General features: G+C 39.7%; 1 protein-coding gene across 4 annotated transcripts; it reads left to right on the forward strand.

Annotated features, from left to right (window-relative positions):
• Positions 1–42: 42 nt before the first annotated feature.
• On the forward strand, positions 43–22,370 carry rc3h2 (ring finger and CCCH-type domains 2). 4 transcript variants are annotated; one of them, XM_089020645.1, is made up of 20 exons: positions 43–347; positions 3,897–4,197; positions 5,336–5,453; positions 6,759–6,992; positions 7,076–7,251; positions 8,841–9,041; positions 9,220–9,352; positions 9,650–9,768; positions 9,848–9,960; positions 10,578–10,844; positions 12,336–12,475; positions 13,052–13,347; positions 13,419–13,565; positions 14,148–14,303; positions 14,946–15,113; positions 16,003–16,273; positions 17,145–17,229; positions 18,300–18,480; positions 18,553–18,713; positions 18,976–22,370. In XM_089020645.1, exons 2-20 carry the CDS (start codon positions 3,967–3,969, stop codon positions 19,124–19,126), a joined length of 3,348 nt encoding a protein of 1,115 aa, XP_088876771.1. In that variant the 5' UTR covers positions 43–347; positions 3,897–3,966; the 3' UTR covers positions 19,127–22,370. The 4 variants fall into 4 exon arrangements, with proteins under 4 accessions (XP_088876771.1, XP_088876770.1, XP_088876768.1 ...); XM_089020644.1 differs by having other exon boundaries at positions 44–347; positions 12,264–12,475; positions 18,306–18,480; XM_089020642.1 differs by having other exon boundaries at positions 45–347; positions 12,264–12,475.
• Positions 22,371–23,103: the final 733 nt, after the last annotated feature.

Raw genomic sequence — 23,103 nt, forward strand, 5'->3', positions numbered from 1 at the left:
ACAAGCAGCCCACGCCTCGAAAAAGCGGCTTGTTCCGGCTTGCATCTCTTTTTTAATGCTCCCTCGCCCCATGAAAATAGTACCGAAGCACTGTGCACTGCGCAGTCGTTTTTCTGAGACGTTCAGTCGCCGGCGAAAGGACAGCGCCGGGGGGCCGCGGGTGGGCGCCATGCGAGGCCGCCTGCGGAAGATCTGTCAGCGGCGTAGCCATTCGCCATCATTCCTTCGAACCACCGGAACCTCCGTACTTCAACACTCATGTCCTGGCCTCCTTTTCACCATTCTTTTTTTTTTGACATCTTGATGGACGGACAAGAGTGCGTTTTGGCTGACAGGACGTCCGTGAGGTAAGTGAATTCCCTACACGTGTTTCATTTTCGAGTCTCCTTCAACTTCTCTTGGGCTTAACTTGTTTTGTGCGTTGTGTTTGTTTTGCATGAAATGACTTTGCTGCCAGCTAAACGTTTGCAACTGGTACTGAAAGGATAAAAGAGGAGGTGGTGGCAGATGGTGCGTGGATGTTGTTTGGACGCTCATGAAAAGACTCAACAGGATTCTTGGGTTGTGATGGATGGAGTAGAGGTTTCTAACTTTTTAGAATAAAAAGCAGGCATGTCAAACTATTTTTTGCCGTGGGCCACATTGTAGTTACGGTTTCCTCTGGGGGCCATTATGAATTTGGGGAAGCCATCAATGTTTCATCTCCTCCACATATTACATACAGAATGCACAACAAATTAATGAATAACTAGTTTTAAAATCTGAAGTCAAGAATAATGACTGTTATTGTGGTTTACATGGGACAATTTTATTTTTTGGTTCAGACTAGCAAGCATCATGGCACGTGACATGCTTGATTTGCTTTCACAGGCCGAAAAAAATGATGTGGTGGGCCACGTTTGATCCACAGGCCTTGACTTTGACACCCGTGTTATAGCACATAGGATTGAGATATTTATTTTACCTCTATCTTGAGCAAAACTGATTTTTTTGTTGCAAAATCCACCTGTTGCTGACCCCCCCAAAATATTTCCTACATTTATTGTTATATTGTTGAGTATTGAAAGTGTGAGCAATACAAAGGCAGATTCAATATCATGGGAAATAAATATATTGACCAGGTGGTGCCTGGTACCTTTCAAACCAGATGCCTGACATTCATGTCAGAAGGCAATCTTTGTCTCATCAGACCAAAGTATTTCATCTGCAGTCTTTAATTCCCTTGAACATTCATGTTTTTGTGAACATGATAGTTACCTTAGATAAAACGACTACTAGAGGTCCAAATTAATCATTAAATGCTTAGTTACTGTTAACATTTTTGTACCATGCTGCCGTCTCGCGTAAAATGTTAACCTGCGCTTAAGTTTTCACAGGCGGTACATATTGAAACATTCAAAGAGAGGCCGCACCACTAACAGTTTATGACATCAAATTATTTTTCTGGTTTTACTGATCCGCTGTGGGTCTGTTTTGTTCTTTTTTGTTTTGCTTCACCTACTTTTGTTCATCATAATTTGCCACATGAACGACTGTATCCAGGCAAAACAATTCAAAAAGTGGCAGAGAAGGTCCCCAACTACTACAGAGTAGATAGAATAGATGCTTTTGGATATTTGTTTTTAATATAGCTGCTTTTATTTATTACAATATACATGGTCGCTGGGGGAACAAACAAAATAGCTTACAGAATCAGAATCAGAATCATCTTTATTGCCAAGTATGTAGAACACACAAGGAATTTGTTTCCGGTAGAACACGCTGCACTAGTATCGTCGTCAAAAAAAAAAAAAAACTGCTAAGTTGCACTATACAGTTCCATTTTGGCTACTGTTGAAAGAGTTCAAAGAGTTAATGGCTTGGGGGAAGAAGCTGTTTAAATGTCTGCTGGATTTGGTGCGCATGGATCGGTAGCGCCTACCTGAGGGGAGTAGCTGGAAAAGGTGGTGGGCAGGGTGCGGAGGGTCCAGTAGGATTTTCCGCGCCCTAGTTTGGATTCTTGCAGTTGCCTTATTCTTATTTTTTTATTTTATTCTTATTTACAGGATATCTTATTTGTAAAACAGCGGAGCGAATGAGAGGTGGTGTAAAAGAATTCCTTCAAAAATAAGTGTAAATGCATTTTTCAATGCACTTACAGCATATATGTGGGGTAAAAGCGATAAAAAATGATTTTATCCAGCAAATTTTCACCTCTCACTAGATAGCTTTCTATTACAGTTTTTAGCAAAATATAAGTGATATTTCTCAAAGAAACTGTTCATCATTTCACGCCTAGTTCACTTATTTCCAGATAGTTATGAAAACACATGAAGCAGGAAGACAACGTTGTGGCTCTGTTCAGACCAATGCATCCTCCATTTAAAGCACCAATTTATGACTGTTCAACGTATGTTTGATAATGTGCGGTAAATGTAAAAAGTCATCCACCCCCTAAATAAATAAATAAACAAACAAACAAATAAAAGAATAAACACAAAAATTAATAAATGAATACACAAATAAATCAATAAATACACTCATAACTAAATAAATAATCAGATATATAGATAAACAAATAAAGGAACAGACAAACAAACAAATAAATAAATAAATAAATAAATAAATAAATAAATAAATACACAGATACATAAACAACAAAGAAATAAATGAACACACATAAAAACAAACATACAAATAAATAAATGAATACATAAATACATAAATAAATAAATACACACAACTAGATAGATAGATAGATAGATAGATAGATAGATAGATAGATAGATAGATAGATAGATAGATAGATAGATAGATAGATAGATAGATAGATAGATACCTGGAAAAAAATGACTGAAGTACTTGGAATCACTAACTGTATATGTGGACAATAGTGACTGTGCTATGAGAGAAGTGGGTAAACCGAGCCACCAAAACAGGATATAACAGTTGTTCAAAGCAGGTGGCTGTAGTGTTAGGTTCCCTGCCAGTGGCTTTGCTCCCCTCCCCGTCCTGAAAAACACATGCAGGGCTCCTTTTTCCACAAGAGCATAATCAAAATCTTCTTTGGACGGTGCTGTGTTCAATGAGAAGGTGGGGTGCAGTTACGGTGGTTAAATTTGGGTGCCTGACTGAGGGAAACATGAAGCAGGAGAAAATCTTGAGGCGGTCCGGGTGGCATGGAGAACTTGGAAGGTGCGTAAATAGAATACAGTAAAGTCTCGTTGTATCGATATTGGTTATATCGATAGTACTGCTTATTCCGATACTATTTCTATGAACGCAAGGAGAAAATTTACATGCCGCAGGATCGGATATATCGATAGTCCGGTTATATCGATATTTTTTCTGACTCCTGAGAATATCGATATAACCAGACTTTACTGTGCATGATCTCAAAGGGGCTCGTTTGACAAGTGATTTAGCGCTTTCAGAGAGTAATTATGTGTATCATGGAATTTGGCCTCTGTTATGTAATAAATCGGTCTTTGTTCTCACATTTTTTTAATTTTCTCTCTTTTTCTAGTTGAATTATGAGGCCTTGTTTGTTTTTTTCAAATCAAGGATAAAAAAAAGGTCTTTACCTCATTCTCTTCATGCAATATTGAAAAGGGAACTGCAAGATCCCCACTTGCGGAAGATGCAAAGTTAGCCGCAAAGAAGTTCGCTTTTGGAAACCACTTTTCCCCAAACTGAGTTGATGATGAAAACATCAAAGACATTGATTGCCTTTGTTTTTTTATGATGCAGAACATTGACAAGTACACATAGTCACTTTGGTTGTTTCTCTTTGAAGCCTTCTATAATCTTTATAGAACAGTTATTCTTTGAAAGTCCGCCTTAAATCACGCGGGTGTGGACATAGCGCTTGGTATGCACCAAAAATCAGCATGTCTTATCCCTCATGCCTTTTCCAGCGCTGTTCTGCCGCAACTTGCTGAGATGTCTTCCCCCTGAGCCTGACGCCGTCTCCTCCCCGGAGTCGGGATGCCGGTGCAGGCCGCCCAGTGGACGGACTTTCTGTCCTGTCCCATCTGCTACAACGAGTTCAACGGTAGCGGCCAGCAACCCGTCAGCCTGGGATGTTCGCACACGGTGTGCCGCACGTGCCTTCGTAAACTGCACCGCAAAGCTTGCCCGTTCGACCAGACGCCCATCAGCACCGATATCGACCTGCTGCCTGTCAACTGTGCCCTGCTGCAGCTGCTTGGAGCTCAGGTAAAGGGAAACTAACAATTTGGAAATGGAATGGGTGACAGGATGATTATGAAGATGTGTGTCTATGTACTGGACGGTGATACCCTGGCTTACGAACTTAATTGGTTGCCAGACAGTGTGTAAGGCGAAAAGTGTGTATCCCAAAAATCAATTTCCATAGAAAACCATTAAAATGAGAATAATCCATTCACAGGTCCCCATAAAATATAATTTTCTACTTTTTAATATTCTACGCCTTAAAACTACGCAAAATATACCTTATTTTATGTATAATAAATGTGCTATGGTATTGTAATTAAAAAATAAACTGTACCGTATAATAACGTCGTTTTATTTACCTTTGTGATGGTCATTGATGGCTTGATGGAATGGAGTGGCCGGTTTCCTCAGGATTAAACACTTGATGAGGAACGGAACCTTCTTTCACCCTCTTGAGGAATGATCCCTTGTAGCTGATTTCTCTGTGGTAATTGTATCTAGTTCCTCATCAATTGTGTTCTGTTTAGCTGGGTTGATAGCTTCAAATGTACAGATGGCTTGTGCGGGTTGTTTGTGGAGCCTGATTGATGGCATATTTTAACCTTGCAGTCTACACTCTGCCTTTCTTATCAAAGTTGAAACTCTCTCACTGTCGTCTGCCTGTCTCTTTAATGTTTAAACTACCCCATCACTGCTGCATTCTTGGCAATCACGTGGCTTTAACCGAAGACTGGGGGCAAGGAATAGAAGACAAAAACAGTCGGCTGCCATTTTGTTCTTAGAAGAAAGGGCTCGTTCGCGAACGACACATCACTCATTGAGGCAGCTCCGTGTCCCAAAAAAGTTTGTATAGCAAGGTAAAATTTTCATAAATGTAACGTACGTAAACCGAAAAGTTCGTAAGCCAAGGGTTTCGTAAACCGTGTTATCACTGTATATGAATTATGACATTTTACATAATTACTTTACATTTACTGGTTTTCAAAAGCTCCTTTTCAAATGGTCTAGCCAACTTTTCAGTTGAAACAAAATATGTTTGTGTCAGTTGGCTGGATCCAATTTCGCGATTGGTTCCAGCTCATCAACGATAACGGACGAAAAGCGTGACAGAAAGTACAGTAGATGGTTGGACAACAACTGTGTCTTTGTGTCTTTTTAGGTCCCAGACGTGCGGCCAGTCAGCCTGAGCAGCGCGACAGATGTTGGACACTATGAGGCCTGCAGAGTTTGTGTGGAAGAACTGGCGTTATACCTCAAACCCATTTGCTGCACTAAAGGTACGAATATCGCTTTGTAAATGATGGAATCAGAATCATCATTTTTGCCAAGTACAGTGATACCTTGACTTACGAACTGAAATGGTTCCCAGACAGTATGTAAGGTAAAAAGTGTGTATCCCAAAAATTAATTTCCAATGGGAAACCATTAAAATGAGAATAATCCGTTCCCAGGTCCCCATAAAAAATAATTTTCTACTTTCTAATTTTTCTACTTTCTAATTTTCTAAACATATACCTTATTATGTATATTTTTATTATGTATATTATATGTATTATTATGTATAATTAATGTGCTATGGTATTATAATTAAAGAAATAAACTGTACTGTATGATAAAGTCGTTTTATTTACCTTTGTGATGGTCGTTGATGGCTTGATGGAATGGAGTGGCCGGTTTCATCAGCATTAAACACTTGATGAGGAACATAGCCTTCTTCTTTCACCATCTTGAGGAATGATCCCTTGTGGGTGCTTTCTCTGTGATAATTTTATCTAGTTCCTCATCAATTGTGTTCTGTTTAGCTGGGTTAATAGCTTTTTGCGTCAAGTGTACAGATGGCTTGTGCGGGTTGTTTGTGGAACCTGATTTATGGGATATTTTAACCTTGCAGTCTACACTCTGCCTTTCTTATCAAAGTTGACACTCTCTCACTGTCGTCTGCCTGTCTGTTTAATGTTTAAACCACCCCCCCTCACTGCTGCGTTCTTTACCAATCACGTGGCTTTAACTGAAGACTGGGGTGGGGAATCGAGGACAAAAAACAGTCGGCTGCCATTTTGTTGTTAGAAAAACGGGCTGGTTCGCCAACGACACATCACTCATTGAGGCAGCTCTGTGTACGAAAAAAGTTTGTATGCCAAGGTAAAGTTCGTATATCAAGGTAAAATTTTCATACATTTTGTAAGCCAACGGGTTCGTAAACCGAGGTATCACTGTATGTAGAACACACAATGAATTGTTCTCCTGTCGAACACGCTGCACTAGTATCATCATAAAAAAATTGCAAAGATGCGCTATACAGTTCTACTTGGGTAACTGTTTCGAAAGTCAATGGTTTGGGGGAAGAAGCTGTTTAAATGTCTGCTTGATTTAGTGCGCATGGATCTGTAGCGCCTGCCTGAGCCTGGAAAAGGTGGTGGGCAGGGTGCGGAGGGTCCAGTAGGATTTTCCACGCCTTTGTTTCAATTCTTGCAGTGTGCAAGTCCTTGAGAGTGGGTAGGGCGGTGGCAATGATTTTTTGACAGTTTCTGATGTTCAAATCAATTCTGTCGATTCAAATCAAGCTTAATGTGCTTCTGCAGGTGTGGCACCTCCGAGTCCGAGCGCACTCAGCCGTCCCATGCAGAGGAAGTTGGTTACACTGGTTAATTGCCAGCTGGTGGAGGACGAAGGGCGAGTGCGGGCCGTACGAGCAGGCCGGTCGCTGGGGGAGAGGACGGTGACCGAGCTCATCTTGCTTCACCAGAACCCACAGCAGTTGTCCGCCAACCTCTGGGCTGCGGTGAGGGCGCGGGGATGCCAATTCTTGGGGCCTGGTGAGTCGACGTCGCCGTTTAAAACAGAAACAAACAGATCACGTCTGCTCCAATCCTTCTTAGTTAATCCTTCTCCTTTTCAGCCATGCAGGAGGACGCTCTGAAGCTTGTGCTTTTGACTCTGGAGGACGGTTCGGCACTGTCCAGGAAGGTGCTGGTGATGTTTGTTGTGCAAAAGTTGGAGGGTCGCTTCCCTCAGGCTTCCAAAACAAGCATTGGCCATGTGGTGCAGCTCCTCTACAGGGCCTCTTGCTTTATGGTACGGTGCAATATTTCCAAATTCCTGCAAGGCAAGGGCCATCCTGAACATAAAAGAAAAGATTGTGAAACAACTGAATAAATGTTTCTTATTTGATCAGGATTTGTGGGTTAAAAACAGTCAGGGTTTTTATAGTAGTTGCTCTGAGGTTGTAGTTGTTGAATGATGTCAGTCAGAACCTGCCTAATGACAAAAAGAACACCCGTACTAAAGTCAGAACTATACATGAATGCGCCTTCGTCACCTCACCACCCCAAGCATCGCCTCTAGATACAAAAGTCAAGTACAAGTAACTAATACGCAGACCCCCGTGGACATGAGCGGGTATTATTGTGCCGATGATTCACAAAGCTGGCGGGCCACAAATGCCAATTATTTCCTGGTGATGTAACAGCATTCTAAATTTGTATCCCGTCACGACCTGTCTTTCAGGATGGATGCGAGATCCAGAAGTACTTTAGGTCAACCTGAGGTAGCTGAGCAAAGGCATTAAAACATGACAAACTTTCTTTCATGCTGTGCAAAGTGTATTGGTGTGATGTCGTCTAATGATGATTACTCATAGGGCAGATTCTGAGAAAGGAACACTTCCTTTTCCTGATCTGAATTTGAGTTGACGTTTCTGAAGAGTTATCACACCTTGTAAAAATACACTGAGCAGCCCATAGATAGCTAGCCAGCTAGCAAACTAGCAAGCTAGCAAACTATCAAGCCAGCAAACTATCAAGCTAGCTAATTCGCAAGAGAGCTAGTTTTCAAGCTAGCTAGTTCGCAAGCTAGATAGCTCGCAAGCTAGCTATCTCACAAGCTAACCAGCTCACTAGCTAGCTAAAGTAAGCTTTTGTTAAATTGTTGCGGTTGTCGCAGTAGCTAGCTAGGTGGACAGATGGTAGATTACACTCGAACCACAAACTGCGATCATCCCAGCTTGAACCGTGTTCTTTATTTTAAAATTTAAAAAAGTAACTAAAAATACTAGACAAGGGAAATGTAGCAGAGATTTGTTTGACAGCTAGTTTGTTAGCAAATAACTGCAGTTATCTGAGGAAAACATTTTTTAACTGTATAGACAATAATTAAAGTACCATTTGACCACTCTCAGCTGGTGTACAATGGTAAAATATGTTATTAAGAGAACAACTCAGATCAATTGACGTGTAGCAGTGAGAGTTTACAGTCGCGATGAGTTCAATGAAATACAATGTTAAAAAAAAATTAAGAAGTAACATTTCATCGTTCTAAACTCATACAGGTGTCAACAGATGTTATCACGCCTGGACGTCTTGCCTTGCTCTGGAATCAAAACAATGGCTTCAGATTTGGAGAAGATGCTTTCTAGTTACTCATCCAGTTATGAATATGATTCAAATAGTTCTGAAGAAGAAAGCATAAATGTTTGCAATTGATTAAAGAAGTCTTTCCGTATCATTTTGAGGCGTCTGGACTCCAATGTAACGTCCCAGAAAATGCACAAGATGGCGCCCAAGCTCCGTTGGAAATGGGCTGATTTGTCTGCTGGGAATTTGTGTCAACTAGTATCAAATAGTAGTCTTACCTTCTAGTTAGTCTCTACCTTCATCATCATTCAGGTGACGAAACGAGATGAAGACTCCTCACTGATGCAGCTGAAAGAGGAATTTCGAACATACGAAGCTCTCAGGAGAGAACACGACGGCCAAATTGTGCACATCGCCCTGGAAGCTGGCCTCCGCATCTCGCCCGAGCAGTGGTCTTCTTTGTTGTACGGGGACCTGATCCACAAGTCACACATGCAGTCCATCATTGATAAGGTCTCAATAATAATAATAATAATAATAATAATAATAATAATAATAATAATAATAATAATAATAATAATAATAATAATAATAATACAATTAATTTCTAAGCGCCTTTCAAAACTCTCATACTCCAAATAACAATAATAGTCAACATTTTTTGTCATTTATTTCATTTATTACTGTGTAGTTGCAGTCTCCAGAGTCATTTGCAAAGAGTATCCAGGAGCTGACCATCGTCCTGCAGAGGACAGGAGACCCAGCCAACCTTACAAGTCTCAGACCTCACCTCGAACTGCTGGCCAACATAGACCATAATACAGGTGCAGTATACATCATTTGGTTTTAAAAGGTACATTTGTGTGATGGCTGGGCTCCAATAATGACAACTCATAGTGCAGATTTTAAGAAAGGGAGACTCCATTTTGCCCATCTGAGTTTGGTTTGAGATATTTGAAGACGCCTCATAAATATTGCTCACAAACGAATCTCTGTAGGCAAGAGCTATGACTCATCGCTGAGCTGTCTTCGAGAGACAAATGGTTGGAGATTGTAATAACATATCGAGAAGAAAGCAGTTACAGTATTGCCAAGGGATCATTTCTTTTGTATTTGCATAGATGATGCAGCAGCATCATGGGAGGAGCTGGAAAATGTGATGTTGGCTGTAAAGTTGGTGGTTCACGGCCTGGTAGAATTCATCCAAAACTTCAGTAAGAAAAGTCACGAGACCACACAGGTAGTCACTTGAGTATGCGCCATGTAGATTTCGGTCTTTGAGTGATTAACAGTTCCATGATATGTATACTTGTTTGCAGCCTCAAATGAACAGCAAGTATAAGACGAGCATGTGCAGAGATCTTCGTCATCAGGGAGGTTGTCCGAGAGGAAGTAACTGCACATTTGCACACACACAGGATGAACTCGAGAAGTGAGTAACAAATGTTACTTTCAAATATAGGTATGGGCATTTTTAAGTTAGTTATATATTTTTTTGTAGTATTCAATTTCTTACCTCATTTATTGACATGAAAAACAAATTTAGCTGTCAGCAGAATGCATTTTTTCTTTCTCAATGAGAAAACTTTGCTCTGAGAAACCTGCCGAGCAATTCCAAGTTTATTTATTTATTTATTTATCCATCCACCCATAGATATATTTACTTAATTATGTAAATAGTCAATTATTTAATTATTTAATTGTAAATTATTTAATTATTTTATTATTTAATTATTTCGTTATTTCATTATTTCATTATTTCATTATCTGTTCGTTCATATAGTTGTTGATTTATTTATTTATGAATTTATTTAATTATTTAATTAGTTCTGTGTTTGTTAATTTATTTGTTTATTTTTTTATTAATTTGTTTGCTTATTAATTCATTCATTAATTTATTCATGTTTTTGTATGAATGTATTTATTTATTTATCTGTTTGTTCATCCGTCTATTTATTTAATTATTGATTTCTCTATTTATTCCTACATTCCTCTTATAAACAAAATGTATTATTTATTCATTTATTTATTTATTTATTTATTTAACAGATTTCGCCAGAAGATCAAGAAGAATGCAAGTCATAGCCGGTCATTCCCCCCATCTGGTGGTAAAACCTTCACGGCAGAGGTCAGCATTCATACTGACGGTGCCACAGGAGTTGGAGAGGACACCTTGACAGAAGGTGACCCACAACCACAATTCATCTCCAGAGGTCCTGAACCCATTGCGAGAGTCGTGCCCACCGAAGCAGTCGGGGCAAGTGGGTCCAATGGGTCAAATGGCGCCAGTACAACTTTCCTGGGTTTGGCTGAACAGTAAGCATCTTTTTTTGAATATTTCATGCTTATGTTCATACTGTTTTCAGTCAAATTGTGCAATCATGAAGCCCCCACAAAAGTCACCGATTCACAAAAGAACAAGATTACAAAACAGGGAATTCGAATTACGTGTATATATTATAATATATATATACGTAATATTTTGAATGTAGAAATTAGTTAAGAATTTTTAAATATTACATGATTTTGACTTGTATTCAATACTACTACTACTACTACTACTACTACTACTACTACTACTACTACTACTACTACTACTGCTGCTACTACTACTACTACTACTACTAATAATAATGATAATAATAATCACAATAATAATAATAATAATAATCCCTTGACGGGAAAAGCCAAAAGGAAAATAATAATAATAATAGAAATAATAATACAAATAATAATAATAATAATAATAATAATAATAATAATAATAATAATAATAATAATAATAATAATAATAATAATAATACAAGGGCGGCCCGGTAGTCGAGTGGTTAGCACACCGGCTTCACAGTGCAGAGGTCGCCGGTTCGCGTCCCGGTCCGGCCTCCCTGTGTGGAGTTTGCATGTTCTCCCCGGACCCGCGTGGGTTTTCTCCGGGTCCTCTGGTTTCCTCCCACACTCCAAAAACATGCATGGCAGGCAGATTGACCACTCCAAATTGTCCCTAGGTGTGAGTGTGAGAGTGACTGTTGTATGTCTTTGTGTGCCCTGCGATTGGCTGGCAACCAATTCAGGGTGTCCCCCGCCTCGTGCCCGAAGACAGCTGAGATAGGCTCCAGCACCCCCCGTGACCCTCATGAGGAATAAGCGGTACGGAAAATGAGATGAGATGAGATGAGATAATAATACATTTTTATCTGCGATTGGCTGGCAACCAATTCAGGGTGTCCCCCGCCTCGTGCCCGAAGACAGCTGAGATAGGCTCCAGCAACCCCCTCGACCCTAATCAGAATCAGAATCAGAATCAGAATACCTTTATTCGTCCCGCAATGGGGAAATTTGCAGTCCACAGCAGCAATTGAAGAGGGATGGGGTTGGGGTGGGAGTGAAAGGATAGAAAACAAGATATTCTAAGCATAACAAAATAAAAATGTCAACTGTATACTGTGCAAATGTAGATGTGCAAAAACCGTTCTATAAACAAGACTGTACATAGTGCAGAATCAAGAGATGCATTTAGATATATTGCAACAACCCATATTTACAAGTGTCCAGTTTTTTGACTAATGAGGAAGAAGCGGTACGGAAAATGAGATGAGATACATTTTATTTCTAAGCACCTTTCAAAACTCTCAAGGACGCTTTACAGTCACGGGATAATATTTTTTTTCTGCGGGTAAGCAGCGGCAATAATAATAATGTATTTAGTTATTTTTATTGCTGCTTTTTCTCCTGGAGGAATCCCGTGTCTACGCCCAGATCTCCCATTAACCACACTGCAGCATCGTTTCCTTTGGCTGTCATTGGAAGGGTGACCGATGATGGCGGCGAGTCAGTGTCCAAACATGGTGTCCCCCTCATGCTACGAGTGCCTCATCCTTCTCAAGCCTCGGAGCTGTTCTACCAGGAACAACAATCTGCATACGACATGGCCCGCTACCAGCCAAACTGTGAGTCCGTCTTTGATTATGGTATTTTCTCAAATGGGGTCTGTTTATGAAACTAAAATGAGGACAGGGTGTCCAGGAGTTAGTCATCTGTGATAAATTCCTACCCAATGAGGACAAATGTTACAGAAAATGGATGGAGAAATTTGGTCAAACACATTTTAACCCCAGGCCGGATAAAATAATGCGGATGGTCAGATGTGGCCATGTGGCCTTGACTTTGAAACCAGGAAATGAGAGTGTACAAGACTATTTGAGGAAATACAGTAAGCACCTCAATCGCGGCTTGGAAATGAAGCGGATTTACGTGGGACAGGAGGTGTGGACGATCTATTTTCGTCAATGGATGCTACAGCTTCGTGTTTGCTTTCAACATTTAGCTTGTCACAGACGTGCACATTCCACCATGACGCTTTGATCCTCTCCTCTTTTAATTTAATTTAATTTAATTTAATTTAATTTAATTTAATTTAATTTAATTTAATTTAATTTAATTTAATCTAAATCACATATATTGACAAGAAAGTAAATTAAAATCACATATATTGACACGAAATTAAAAGATATTTCTCTGCACAGGCTCCTACTACCCATCAACTCTCCACCCTCCACACAAACCCTGCATGGCTCGCTTTCTCAGATCTTCCAACGTCCCAGAATCCTCTCTGCCGCCATCCCCCTTTCCCGGCGAGCCCCAGATAGCCCATCAAACCCCCTCCTCTCCTTCCACGGGATATCCACCGCATCCACCCAGAGAGCGAATGGGACAGAGTGTCTTCCACCACCACCCTGGCCAGCCTCCGTATGGACCTCTGGCTTCTGCCCACGGGGTTTATGCACCTCTTTATGACAGCAGAAGAGTGTGGAAACCTCAGGTTGAGCCTTCTATTCATGATATTAAATCCATCTTTCCTGTGATAATCATATCTGCATATTTACATTGCAGCTGTATCATCGAGAGGCTGCCAGGAGTAATTCGTTGCCTCTCGAGGTGCTACATTCTTCTGTCTACCAGCCTCCACTCAGGGAGAGATTCAACTCTCTAGACAGCAACTTCTGCTCCGGATCCGAACACCGTGCAGCACTGCACAGGGTGGGTACAAATGAACACAAGTCTAGCATCCCATAATCTGAATTTTTATTTTATTTTATTTTATTTTATTTTATTTTATTTTATTTTATTTTATTTTATTATTTTTTGTTCATTATTATTTTTTCTATTTCTATTTTTATTGTATTTTATTTTATTTTATTTCTATCTTTATTTAATTACATTTTTAATTTATTTATTTATTATTCTTTATTATATTTTTCTATTTCTATTTCTATTTCTATTTCTATTTTTATTTTATTTCATTTTCATTCATTTCATTTCAATTTATATTTATATTTATATTTATATTTATATTTATTTATTTTTTATTTATATTTATTTATATTTGTAATTTTACTTGTACTTATTTGTATTTATTTGTGTTTATTTTAATTGTAATTTTAATTGAAAAAAAATGTAAAAATTAAAAATGATCACATTTCAAAACGCAAAAACATTATTTTCCTCAAGTTTATCTTCCGCCCACATATGTCACCTCTCCATTGACTGCCGATCGCGGAGCCCCGAACCTCCTTTGTATGTATTCCATCTTCCTACTTGTACCTACCCAAAATATGCCAGGAGTTTGGCCGTGTACCTGTAGTGTACGATGACCTTTTCCGACGTAAGCAAGAGCAGTGGGCGCATCACCACCACCACCACCACCATCCTCATCATTACAGCACCAACAGGCCCTCGCAACCTTCGGCCATCTTCAATGTTGACTTCGGACCAGAGGTATGTAACAAATCCAATCCTGGAATGCCATTATGCTACAAGTCATTACCAGAAGCAGTGGTACTTGTTGAGTTAGCGTCTTTATGTTTAATTGAATTACCCACTCTAAGAGCTTCCGCCATGCCTGAGTCTAATACTGTGCAAGTGGGAGATGGTTGCTTAGCAACTATGAACGATCAAATCATGGCTCAACTGCGGCGAGCGTGGGTGCATGTGTGAGAGAAAAAGCATCATTGGAGACTTTTAACTATTGAATTCTGCTGACTAAAGTTTTGCAAAATGCTAAATACAGTAGGTGCTTCTATACAGACGCTCCCCAACTTACAAACAAGATATGTTGTGAACAGTCGTTGGTGAATTTGTTCGTAAGTTGCTTCAGTGCTATATTCAGTATGGAATGTATTAAACCAGTATTGGTTTGTACTGAAAAATAAATATTTAATTAAATAAATGCCTTATAAAGATATGTGCATGTACAACTGGAGAGAATACTACATGTGTTACTACAAAAATGTTTGTATGTACTGTTGTTCGTAACTTGAATGTCCGTAAGTAGGAGAGCATCTGTAACGATTACTTACCCATTCGTATTCCTGTTAAAAAAATAAATGTAATCACAAGAAGACTTTCCATTTGTTGCAGCATGGCGAGAGCAGTGCAGGTCAATGTATAGGGTGCCGATTCAGAGGCGAGGAGAGCTTGGCTCACTACTCACCATGGTCCTGCAGCTCGACTGGTGACCCCTGTCTCAGCCTCTTTGAACCTGAGGCACTTAAGCCAGCTGCGTCTCACTCCGCTTTGGAGCAATCAGTGAGTAATATGCCTGCACGATGTATTTTTTTGATTTTTTTTCAACCGACACCATTTTTTGTTTCCTGACATCAGAAAAATGTTTTATAGCATCTAAAATACCTAAAACATGCAGGCTGATATTTTTAGTCAAATGCAAAGCACCAATAAAAATGACTTAAAGTGTCCCAAAAGTACTTCAAAATGAGCTCGGAGATGCCGAGTTTCACAAGGTCCCGCCCCCTTGTTTGTGACGTCACACCAGGACGTCTTGCCTTGCTCTAGAATCACAACAATGGCTTCAGATTCGGAGAAGATGCTTTCTTGTTACTCATCCAGTTATGAATGTGATTCCAATAGTTCTGAAGAGGAAAGCATAAATGTTTGCAATCGATTAAAGAAGTCCTTCCGGATCATTTTGAGACATCTGGACTCCAATGTAGCGTCCAGAAAATGCACGAGATGGCGCCCATGCTCCGTTGGAAATGGGCTGATTTGTCTGCTGGGAATTTGTGTCAACTAGTATCAAATAGTAGTCTTGGTACAACACACACAACAATTCACCATCGCATTATTTATGTGTTTTCCTTCTAATTTCACCATCAACACAGATCAACACGAAGTTTTCAGACCAAACAAAGTACCCAAAATGCATTGTGTGTCGCTTTCTCAGTCAGGGGCGTTCCAGACGTGACGTCACGTCCGGTATCGTCATCAACTCAAAAACAAGACTTCCTGAATAATCAGCACGAGTCTTAAAACGTAAAATATAGCTATATGCCGTGGCATTTTGTAAAATACGTTTAGTAGAAGTCATTTGAAGTGATTTTACAAATTATGGACACAACTAATCCGGAGGAGTCGGTTGTCCTTTAATTTAAAATGTCAAGTAAGCCACTTTCTCATTTAGGAGTTGAACAGTTGCAGCAGTGGCAACGGCGGAGGTGTAAGCAGCGACGGCAGCGCTACTTGCGGCGGTATCCCAAAGTGCTGGCTGCATTCGTTAGATCACTACAGGCGACTGAAAGAAGAAGATCCAATCATTCCTTTCAGTGAAGGGCCCATGATCTCGAAATGGGGGGCTATATCCAGGGCGTCTCGCTCGGGCTACCATCCCAGCGATCCTGTCCAAACTACAGCTTGCCAAGCTGGCGCAAGCACCACGGCGATCAACTTTAAAGGTAAGCGTGTGACCATCACATCATTGGGCCTTCTGCACTCTCAGGTGAAAAAACAAAAACAAAGCTATCGCTAATGGAAACACTATTAAACAAACACGATAATGTCTTTGATTCAAGATGTGTGCATTTTTTTGATTGGTTTATCCTCAAAATGTTCACAGGAGTGTGCTGGGGCCTATCCCAGCTGTCTTTGGACTGTATGCGAGGGGCACCCTGAACTAGTTGCCACGCAATCACAGGGCATTCACGCTCATACTCACACCAATGGACAATTTAGATTAGATTAGATTAGATTAGATTAGATTAGATTAGATTAGATTTAAATAGTCTCACACTGGAGAAATTTACATCCACACCAGCAAAATGATGAAAGAGAGAACGAAAAGAAGTAGAAAAACAAAATATAGGAGCTGCTGTCAAGGCAGCCACTGTCTCTCTTTTCAAAAGAACAAAATAACAAATATTATGCCAACACAAAGACACAGACATTCAATTTTAAGCACTTTCTACACCCTCATTGTTGTATGAAGTTCTAGATTAAAAAGTATAGAGTGTCCTTTTCACCAGTGGATCAGGGATGTCATGCTGAAATGTGCACATCTGCTACAAGATAAATGTTGAAAGCAAGCACGAAGTTGTAGCATCCACTGACAAAAAGATTGTCTTTGTCTGGCATCGCCTCTCCCACGTAAATCCGCTTCAATTCCAAGCAGCGACAGTTCTACATACGCTCTGTGCTGATGCTCCTTTCTTCTCATCGCGGCCTCCTCAAGCCATTTAATGTGTTCAATTATCTTGCCATGCATGTTTTTGGACACATTTTTGCACACCTGGCAGTGAATGAGTTAATCCGTATGGTTATATTTCCCAGATTATAACTGCCACTTGGATCGCAGTGAGTACAGATGGAGCTCAAGAGGATCTGACTCTTCCAACCACTCGAGCTTTCGAGAAAGGTACCACTGATTGTTTTTGTATTTTTTTTTTCCGCTTGATTTTTAAAGAATGAGGTCGCATCCTACTTTGCTGACTGTCAGTTATTAAAAAAAAAAACAAGAAAAACATCCACTTGGATCATATCTATTTGAGTTATTCCGGGTTGATTGATTGCTGGCTCGTGTTGCTATCTATTAGCTCTCTACCTATATCGCTATTTGCTATCTATTAGCTAGCTAGCTAACTTTCTATCAATTTAAGTTATTCCGGCAACATGCTGGCTGGTGTTGCTATCTACCTAGCTAGCTAGCTTGCTATTTGCTATCTATTAGCTATCTAGCTAGCTATCTATTAGTTATCTACTATCTAGCTAACTTTCTATCTATTTGAGTTATTCCGGGTTGAGTAAACGCTGGCTCGTGTTGCTATCTATTAACTATCTGTTTGCTAGCTACATACCTATTAGCTATCTATTAGCTAGCAAGCTAGCTTTCCATTTGAGTTACTTCCGGGTTGAGTGAACGCTGGCTTGTGTTGCTATCTATTAGCTATCGACCTAGCTAGCTCGCTATTTGCTATCTATTAGCTATCTATCTATTAGTTATCTATTAGCAAACTAGCTTTCTATCTATTTGAGTTATTCCAGGTTGAGTCAACGCTGGCTCGTCTTGCTATCTATTAGCTATCTACCTAACTAGCTAGCTATTTGCTATCTATTAGCTATCTAGCTGGCTATCTATTAGTTATCTATTAGCTAGCTAATTTTCTATCTATTTGAGTTATTCCGGGTTTAGTCAATGCTTGCTCGTGTTGCTGTCTATTAGCTATCTAGCTAGCTATCTGTTTGCTATCTAGCTAGCTAGCTATTAGCCATCTATTAGCTAGTGAGCTAGCTTTCTATCTATTTGAGTAACGTCCGGGTTGAGTGAACGCTGGCGCGTGTGGCTGACGCTGCTCATCCCCCGGAAAAACTGGTCCTGTGACTGTAAAGTGACCGTGAGAGTTTTGAAAGGCGCTTAGAAATCACATTTATTATTATTATTATTATTATTATTATTATAATTTTGCATGACTGAGTGAGCATTTCCAGTTTCAGCGAGCAGCATTGTCGACATTCATCAAGCGAGAAAATCGCATGCGATCTACAAAGCCACAAGACAGCCTTCAACCAAGATCGGGAATGTGACAAAAGTGAGGCCCAACGAGACAGCGAGCTTGAGCTTGGCGCTTTGGACATGGAAGACTCGGGACCTCAAGACATCAAGTCTCAGGTAGACCCTGAACAAACACTTTAAATTGCCCTACTGAGCCTCTCCAGCGTCCTGTCCTTTTTTGACTCTCAGGATTCTTTGGAGCGAGCAACGTCATATTCCGAAGATGCTTCTCACCACCTGGGGCCGACCTGCTCCTCTCCGTTGTTGTCATCCCCACTTAAGGAACACCATGCTGAGGACACTTTGACGGATAAAATGGACACTTACATGCTGAAAAAGATGGCCTTCAGGTGACATGTGCGGATGCATGTAGAGCAAGGGTGTCAGGCAACTTTATGGCCGGGAAGGCAACTTTTCCGAGTTGTCTGCCCTGGTGTCCGCTAACTTTTTGTCACGAGTTTCAGACATTGCTAAAATCACTTTTTAATTACCAGTATTGGAAAATATCACAAAATGACAAATATTTTTGGAACATTTTTAAATTATTGCAAGATTTAAAAAAAAAATATTCCACTTTTTCATCCCTTTCCATTTTTCTTTACTTACTTCCAGGAAGTCGCTGTCGCCCATCGGCTTAGTCTCGGGAGGTCTGGCCGTCCGCAAGCTGGTGCAGCGGACAAGGATGCCCCGTCCCGGGGACGAATCCTCCCCGCGTTCTTGTCCTGAAACGGCCAGGGTGGAGATGCTGCTTAGTGGAAGCTAAGATATATTTCATATCACAACAATTATCACCTTCCACGTGCACCTTGATATTGTTTGCACATATTTAATCCTGATGTGGTTGAACACAGCAGCCCCCAGCCCTTATGTGAAGGTGGAAATGGCTAATTTATAAATGTTTTTTTGTGTGTAATGAATTTAAAATAATTGCTTATATTTTTTGTATTGCTTGTGCCATTGAAAAACCTCAGTCTTTTCATAGACTAAATTTATTCATCACAGTGGGCAAATTTGCCATTTCTATAAATGCTAATAGAGTAATTTATTACTTATTTCATATCTGGTGGCACCACCAAAGTCTGAAATGTTTTCCCATTGGTATTACCACAAAATGGGGAAATATTTTTTTTTACACACATATATTTTTTTTCTTCAGGTGACTCAAAATACACACGAATGAAGTAAAAATAACACTCCATTACATAGATGATGAAATGTCGCTGGACAATGAGCCTATTCCAGTTCAAATTTCTGATTTACCACTGTGTGTTAAATCATGGAAAAATGCAGCAGTAAAAGAGTCAAAAGCATATCAGAAATAATAAGATATTAATTTGGGTGATCACATAAGGAGCACAAGTCAGATCAATCATAATAATCATACATTTCATTGATAAGCGCCTTTCAAATTTCTCAATGTCTTTCTACCTACTTGAGTTTTTCAGCTATCTAGCTAACTATGAGTTATCTATTAGTTTTCTAGCTAGCTAGCATTTAGTTATCTATTAGCTAGCTAGCTAACTTTCTACCTATTTGAGTTTTTCAACTAGCTAACTTTGAGTTATCTATGAGCTAGCTAGCTAACTTTCTATCTATTTGAGTTACGTCCGGGTTGAGTGAACGCTGGCGCGTGTGGCTGCCGCTGCTCACCCACAGAAAAACGTATCTGGTGACTGTAAAGTGACTTTATAGGTAGAAAGTTAGATAGCTAGCTAATCAACCATCCCCTGATTTAGCTTATTCTTTTATCACTGTCAGATAAGCTATTCGATTGTTTCGACAAGGTCTATAATTCATAACTTGACAGGAACAACGATCAAGATATTTTTGGTTATGTTAAAATGACCCGGAACATTCTTGAATACATAATCCTGGCAAATGAACAAGAAAATACGGATTCATTGTGGTCATCTGATGATGCCATCAGGCTCAATGCATCAACGCAAACATGACACAACACATTTAGCGGTTAGCTTTGGAATCTCATTCCTCTAGCAGGAGCGGACAAACAAATGTCTTGTCTACATGATGACTCAAAAAAAAGAGTTTTGTTCTGCATGTCATATGATGCTTTGAACCGGAGCAACCAAGGAATGCCCCATGGCGCTGTCATGAGACCGCATGACTTTTGCGCAAGTATTCATCGCTGCAGGTGACAACAGGAAACTCGTTGACAAACTGGTATCAAATAAATTAAAGGTTGAGATCCTTGAAATATGATATTTAACCCTTTGGTTTATGGATTATGAAAGCCTGAATCAAATATGATATATCAGGAAGTGTCCAAATCTGTGAATTTCACGCTCCAAAGCACATAAAAATAAACCGACACAAATTTAATGTTACTTTCATTGCCTACCTATTCTTTTAATATTCTGAAACATTCGTCTGTGTAAGCTCTCAGTCGTACAGGAGTAGTTTATCGGTGAAAAGGTTTCTTCAACCGTCATCTGTATTTCTTTGAAGGTGTCGGATGTTTTGCCTCTCATCCGAGAGCTTTGTCAGCGAACTAAAATTTGCTGGTCGCTCTGGCCCTATATCTATATTCCTAATGTGCAGAGGTGGCAGTGCCAGACCTCTTCTTTGATAGGTTCCTGCTCTAAGGTTGGGAGAGATACCAGCAAATTTTAGTTCATTGACGAAGCTTCTCGGATGAGAAGCGGAACGTCCGACACCGTCAAAGAAGTACAGATGACAGCTGAAGAAACCTTTTCATCGATTCTGAAACATATTTTAGAACATTGAATCTACCTACCTGGTAGTGGTTGCGTTTCCTTCTGGTCTTTGTTTTTTTTTTTTGTGTGCGTTTTGTGCAGCAGCTAACTTCTATGAAGTTGTTTGTCCGAGTATTTCGTATGAGTACTGCGATGACATATTTTTTTAATACGTTCACCGTGTCGTGAATACTTACCTGTCATTAAATCTGCTGTAATTCAGCTATGTGCATACATACATATCATCTGTATGTGTACTGTATATCCTAGTCATATTTTGTTATGGAATATGCGAACCGTTTGGGAAAGGAATATTTTGTACGTTTTTGTATGTCAACCAAGTTCAGCTCTATGAGCCGCTGTCACGCCGCAACTATTTACAACACCTTTTCATCTTAGAATGATAAGCAAGAACTGTGAGATATTTTTTATTTCTCACACTTAATGCATTCACTGCCAGACAATGTGCAAATATGTGTCCACTCCAGTGCCAGGGTTTTTGTCATTTTCACTCAAATTACAGAGTTTTGGGATAAACATTCAATTCATCTTAAGAAACCTGAAACTCCCTTCTTTAATCAGAAAGAAATTAGTTAATTCCTAAGTTATATGGGTCTGGAGTTATCTGAGTTTGACATGGGGGCGGCTGTAGAAAATACAATACAATAACACATTTATTTATATCGCACTTTAACAAGAGCTGAAGCTGTAACAAAGCGCTAACATGGACAAAAGGCAAATGCTGCCTCCTCATGGAATGGAAAAAACATTGCCACAGGTCTGACCAGCGCTTTATCGGCAGCCCGCCGCAAGAAAAAACAAAACCCGAACAAATTCAGGAATGGCGCTCCACGTCATGCTTTTAATTTACCTGAATAAATTCGGGAATGGCAGTGGAAAAGTTAACCTGACGTTTCAGCACGAGAGAATTGTGTTGCTCTGCTATTGAAAGTCAGGCCGTTAAATTTTCTGTGCAATTTACGTGTTTCCTCAGATAGTGGCCCTCAGCATTGATTCTCAAAAATGTGGTATGTATTAATACATTTAGTGGAATTAAAAAAAAAAAAGACTGCCCAAGCACACTTTGCTTGTCTTTAATTTTTGGATATGTGTAGTGTTTATTCAAACTGCATCATGTTCGAGTGACCTGCAAGAGTTTTTCTTTCCATGAACATTTAGACCGACTAAGCTACTGTGTTGTAATGGTGGCCATCATATTGGTACATTGTCCGCTCAGTATTTTTGAGGTAAAACTAATAAAATAAAATAAAATAAAATAAAATACAATAAAATGAGCCCATTGAAATAAGCAACACTTATGTCTCCCGAGTCGGGGTGAATATTTGAGAAAATACTGTGTTTTAACGACATATGTTTTGTTTTGTTGTTTTGTTTCCCCCAAAATGTGACTTTTCACTATCAGTATCATTTTCTTTGCATTTCCGTGTGTGCACCCCCGGCCATCATCCATTTGTCATGCATGCAGTGTACAGTATTGTGCCTCTCGTAATGACAGAGTATCAATGTAGTTGTGATACAACATGCACGCACATGACCCACTGCAGGACTTCTGCACATGCCCACCGTGTGGCCACATCAGGTGCAGAGGTTTTCAGCAGCGTGCTACTTGTTTGCTCATTCACACTGATTATTATTATTATTGTTATTATTATTGGTTGTTGTGTTTTAATTCATGGTTTGGTTATTTATTCTTTATGTCTCTTCACTGTTTTATTAAACGGGGGGGGGGGGTGTTAAATGTGAATTATAAACAGGGGAACTGATGTTTTCCTTTTATTTATGTCTGTATTAGACGCTTTATTCGCAAATCGGTTTGTTTGTAACTATTGAAGGGATGGTATGCATCCATCATTGTTTATAGTCTGGCTCCATCTATCGGTGGATTGCTCAGTTTATTTATCTGACCCGATCAAGTTTGGTTGAAGGTTAGAGTCTGTGGGGACAGTTGTCTAATGTTTCAGGAGGAAGGAAATAAAAACCCTTGAGAGACAGCAAAATGTAACAC

This window comes from Hippocampus bargibanti, linkage group LG18 (assembly GCF_051943395.1).
Source record: "Hippocampus bargibanti isolate YZ-2025 linkage group LG18, ASM5194339v1, whole genome shotgun sequence".
Classification (NCBI taxonomy): Eukaryota; Metazoa; Chordata; class Actinopteri; order Syngnathiformes; family Syngnathidae; genus Hippocampus; species Hippocampus bargibanti.

What these genes read in the sequence shown, in the direction of transcription:
- rc3h2 (XM_089020642.1), top strand. Translation starts at nt 3,967, where the DNA reads ATGCCGGTGCAGGCCGCCCAGTGGACGGACTTTCTGTCCTGTCCCATC. An exon ending in CAACATAGACCATAATACAG is followed by an intron (nt 9,353 to 9,649) that starts GTGCAGTATACA and finishes GTATTTGCATAG; the next exon opens with ATGATGCAGCAGCATCATGG. An exon ending in CTGAAAAAGATGGCCTTCAG is followed by an intron (nt 18,714 to 18,975) that starts GTGACATGTGCG and finishes ACTTACTTCCAG; the next exon opens with GAAGTCGCTGTCGCCCATCG.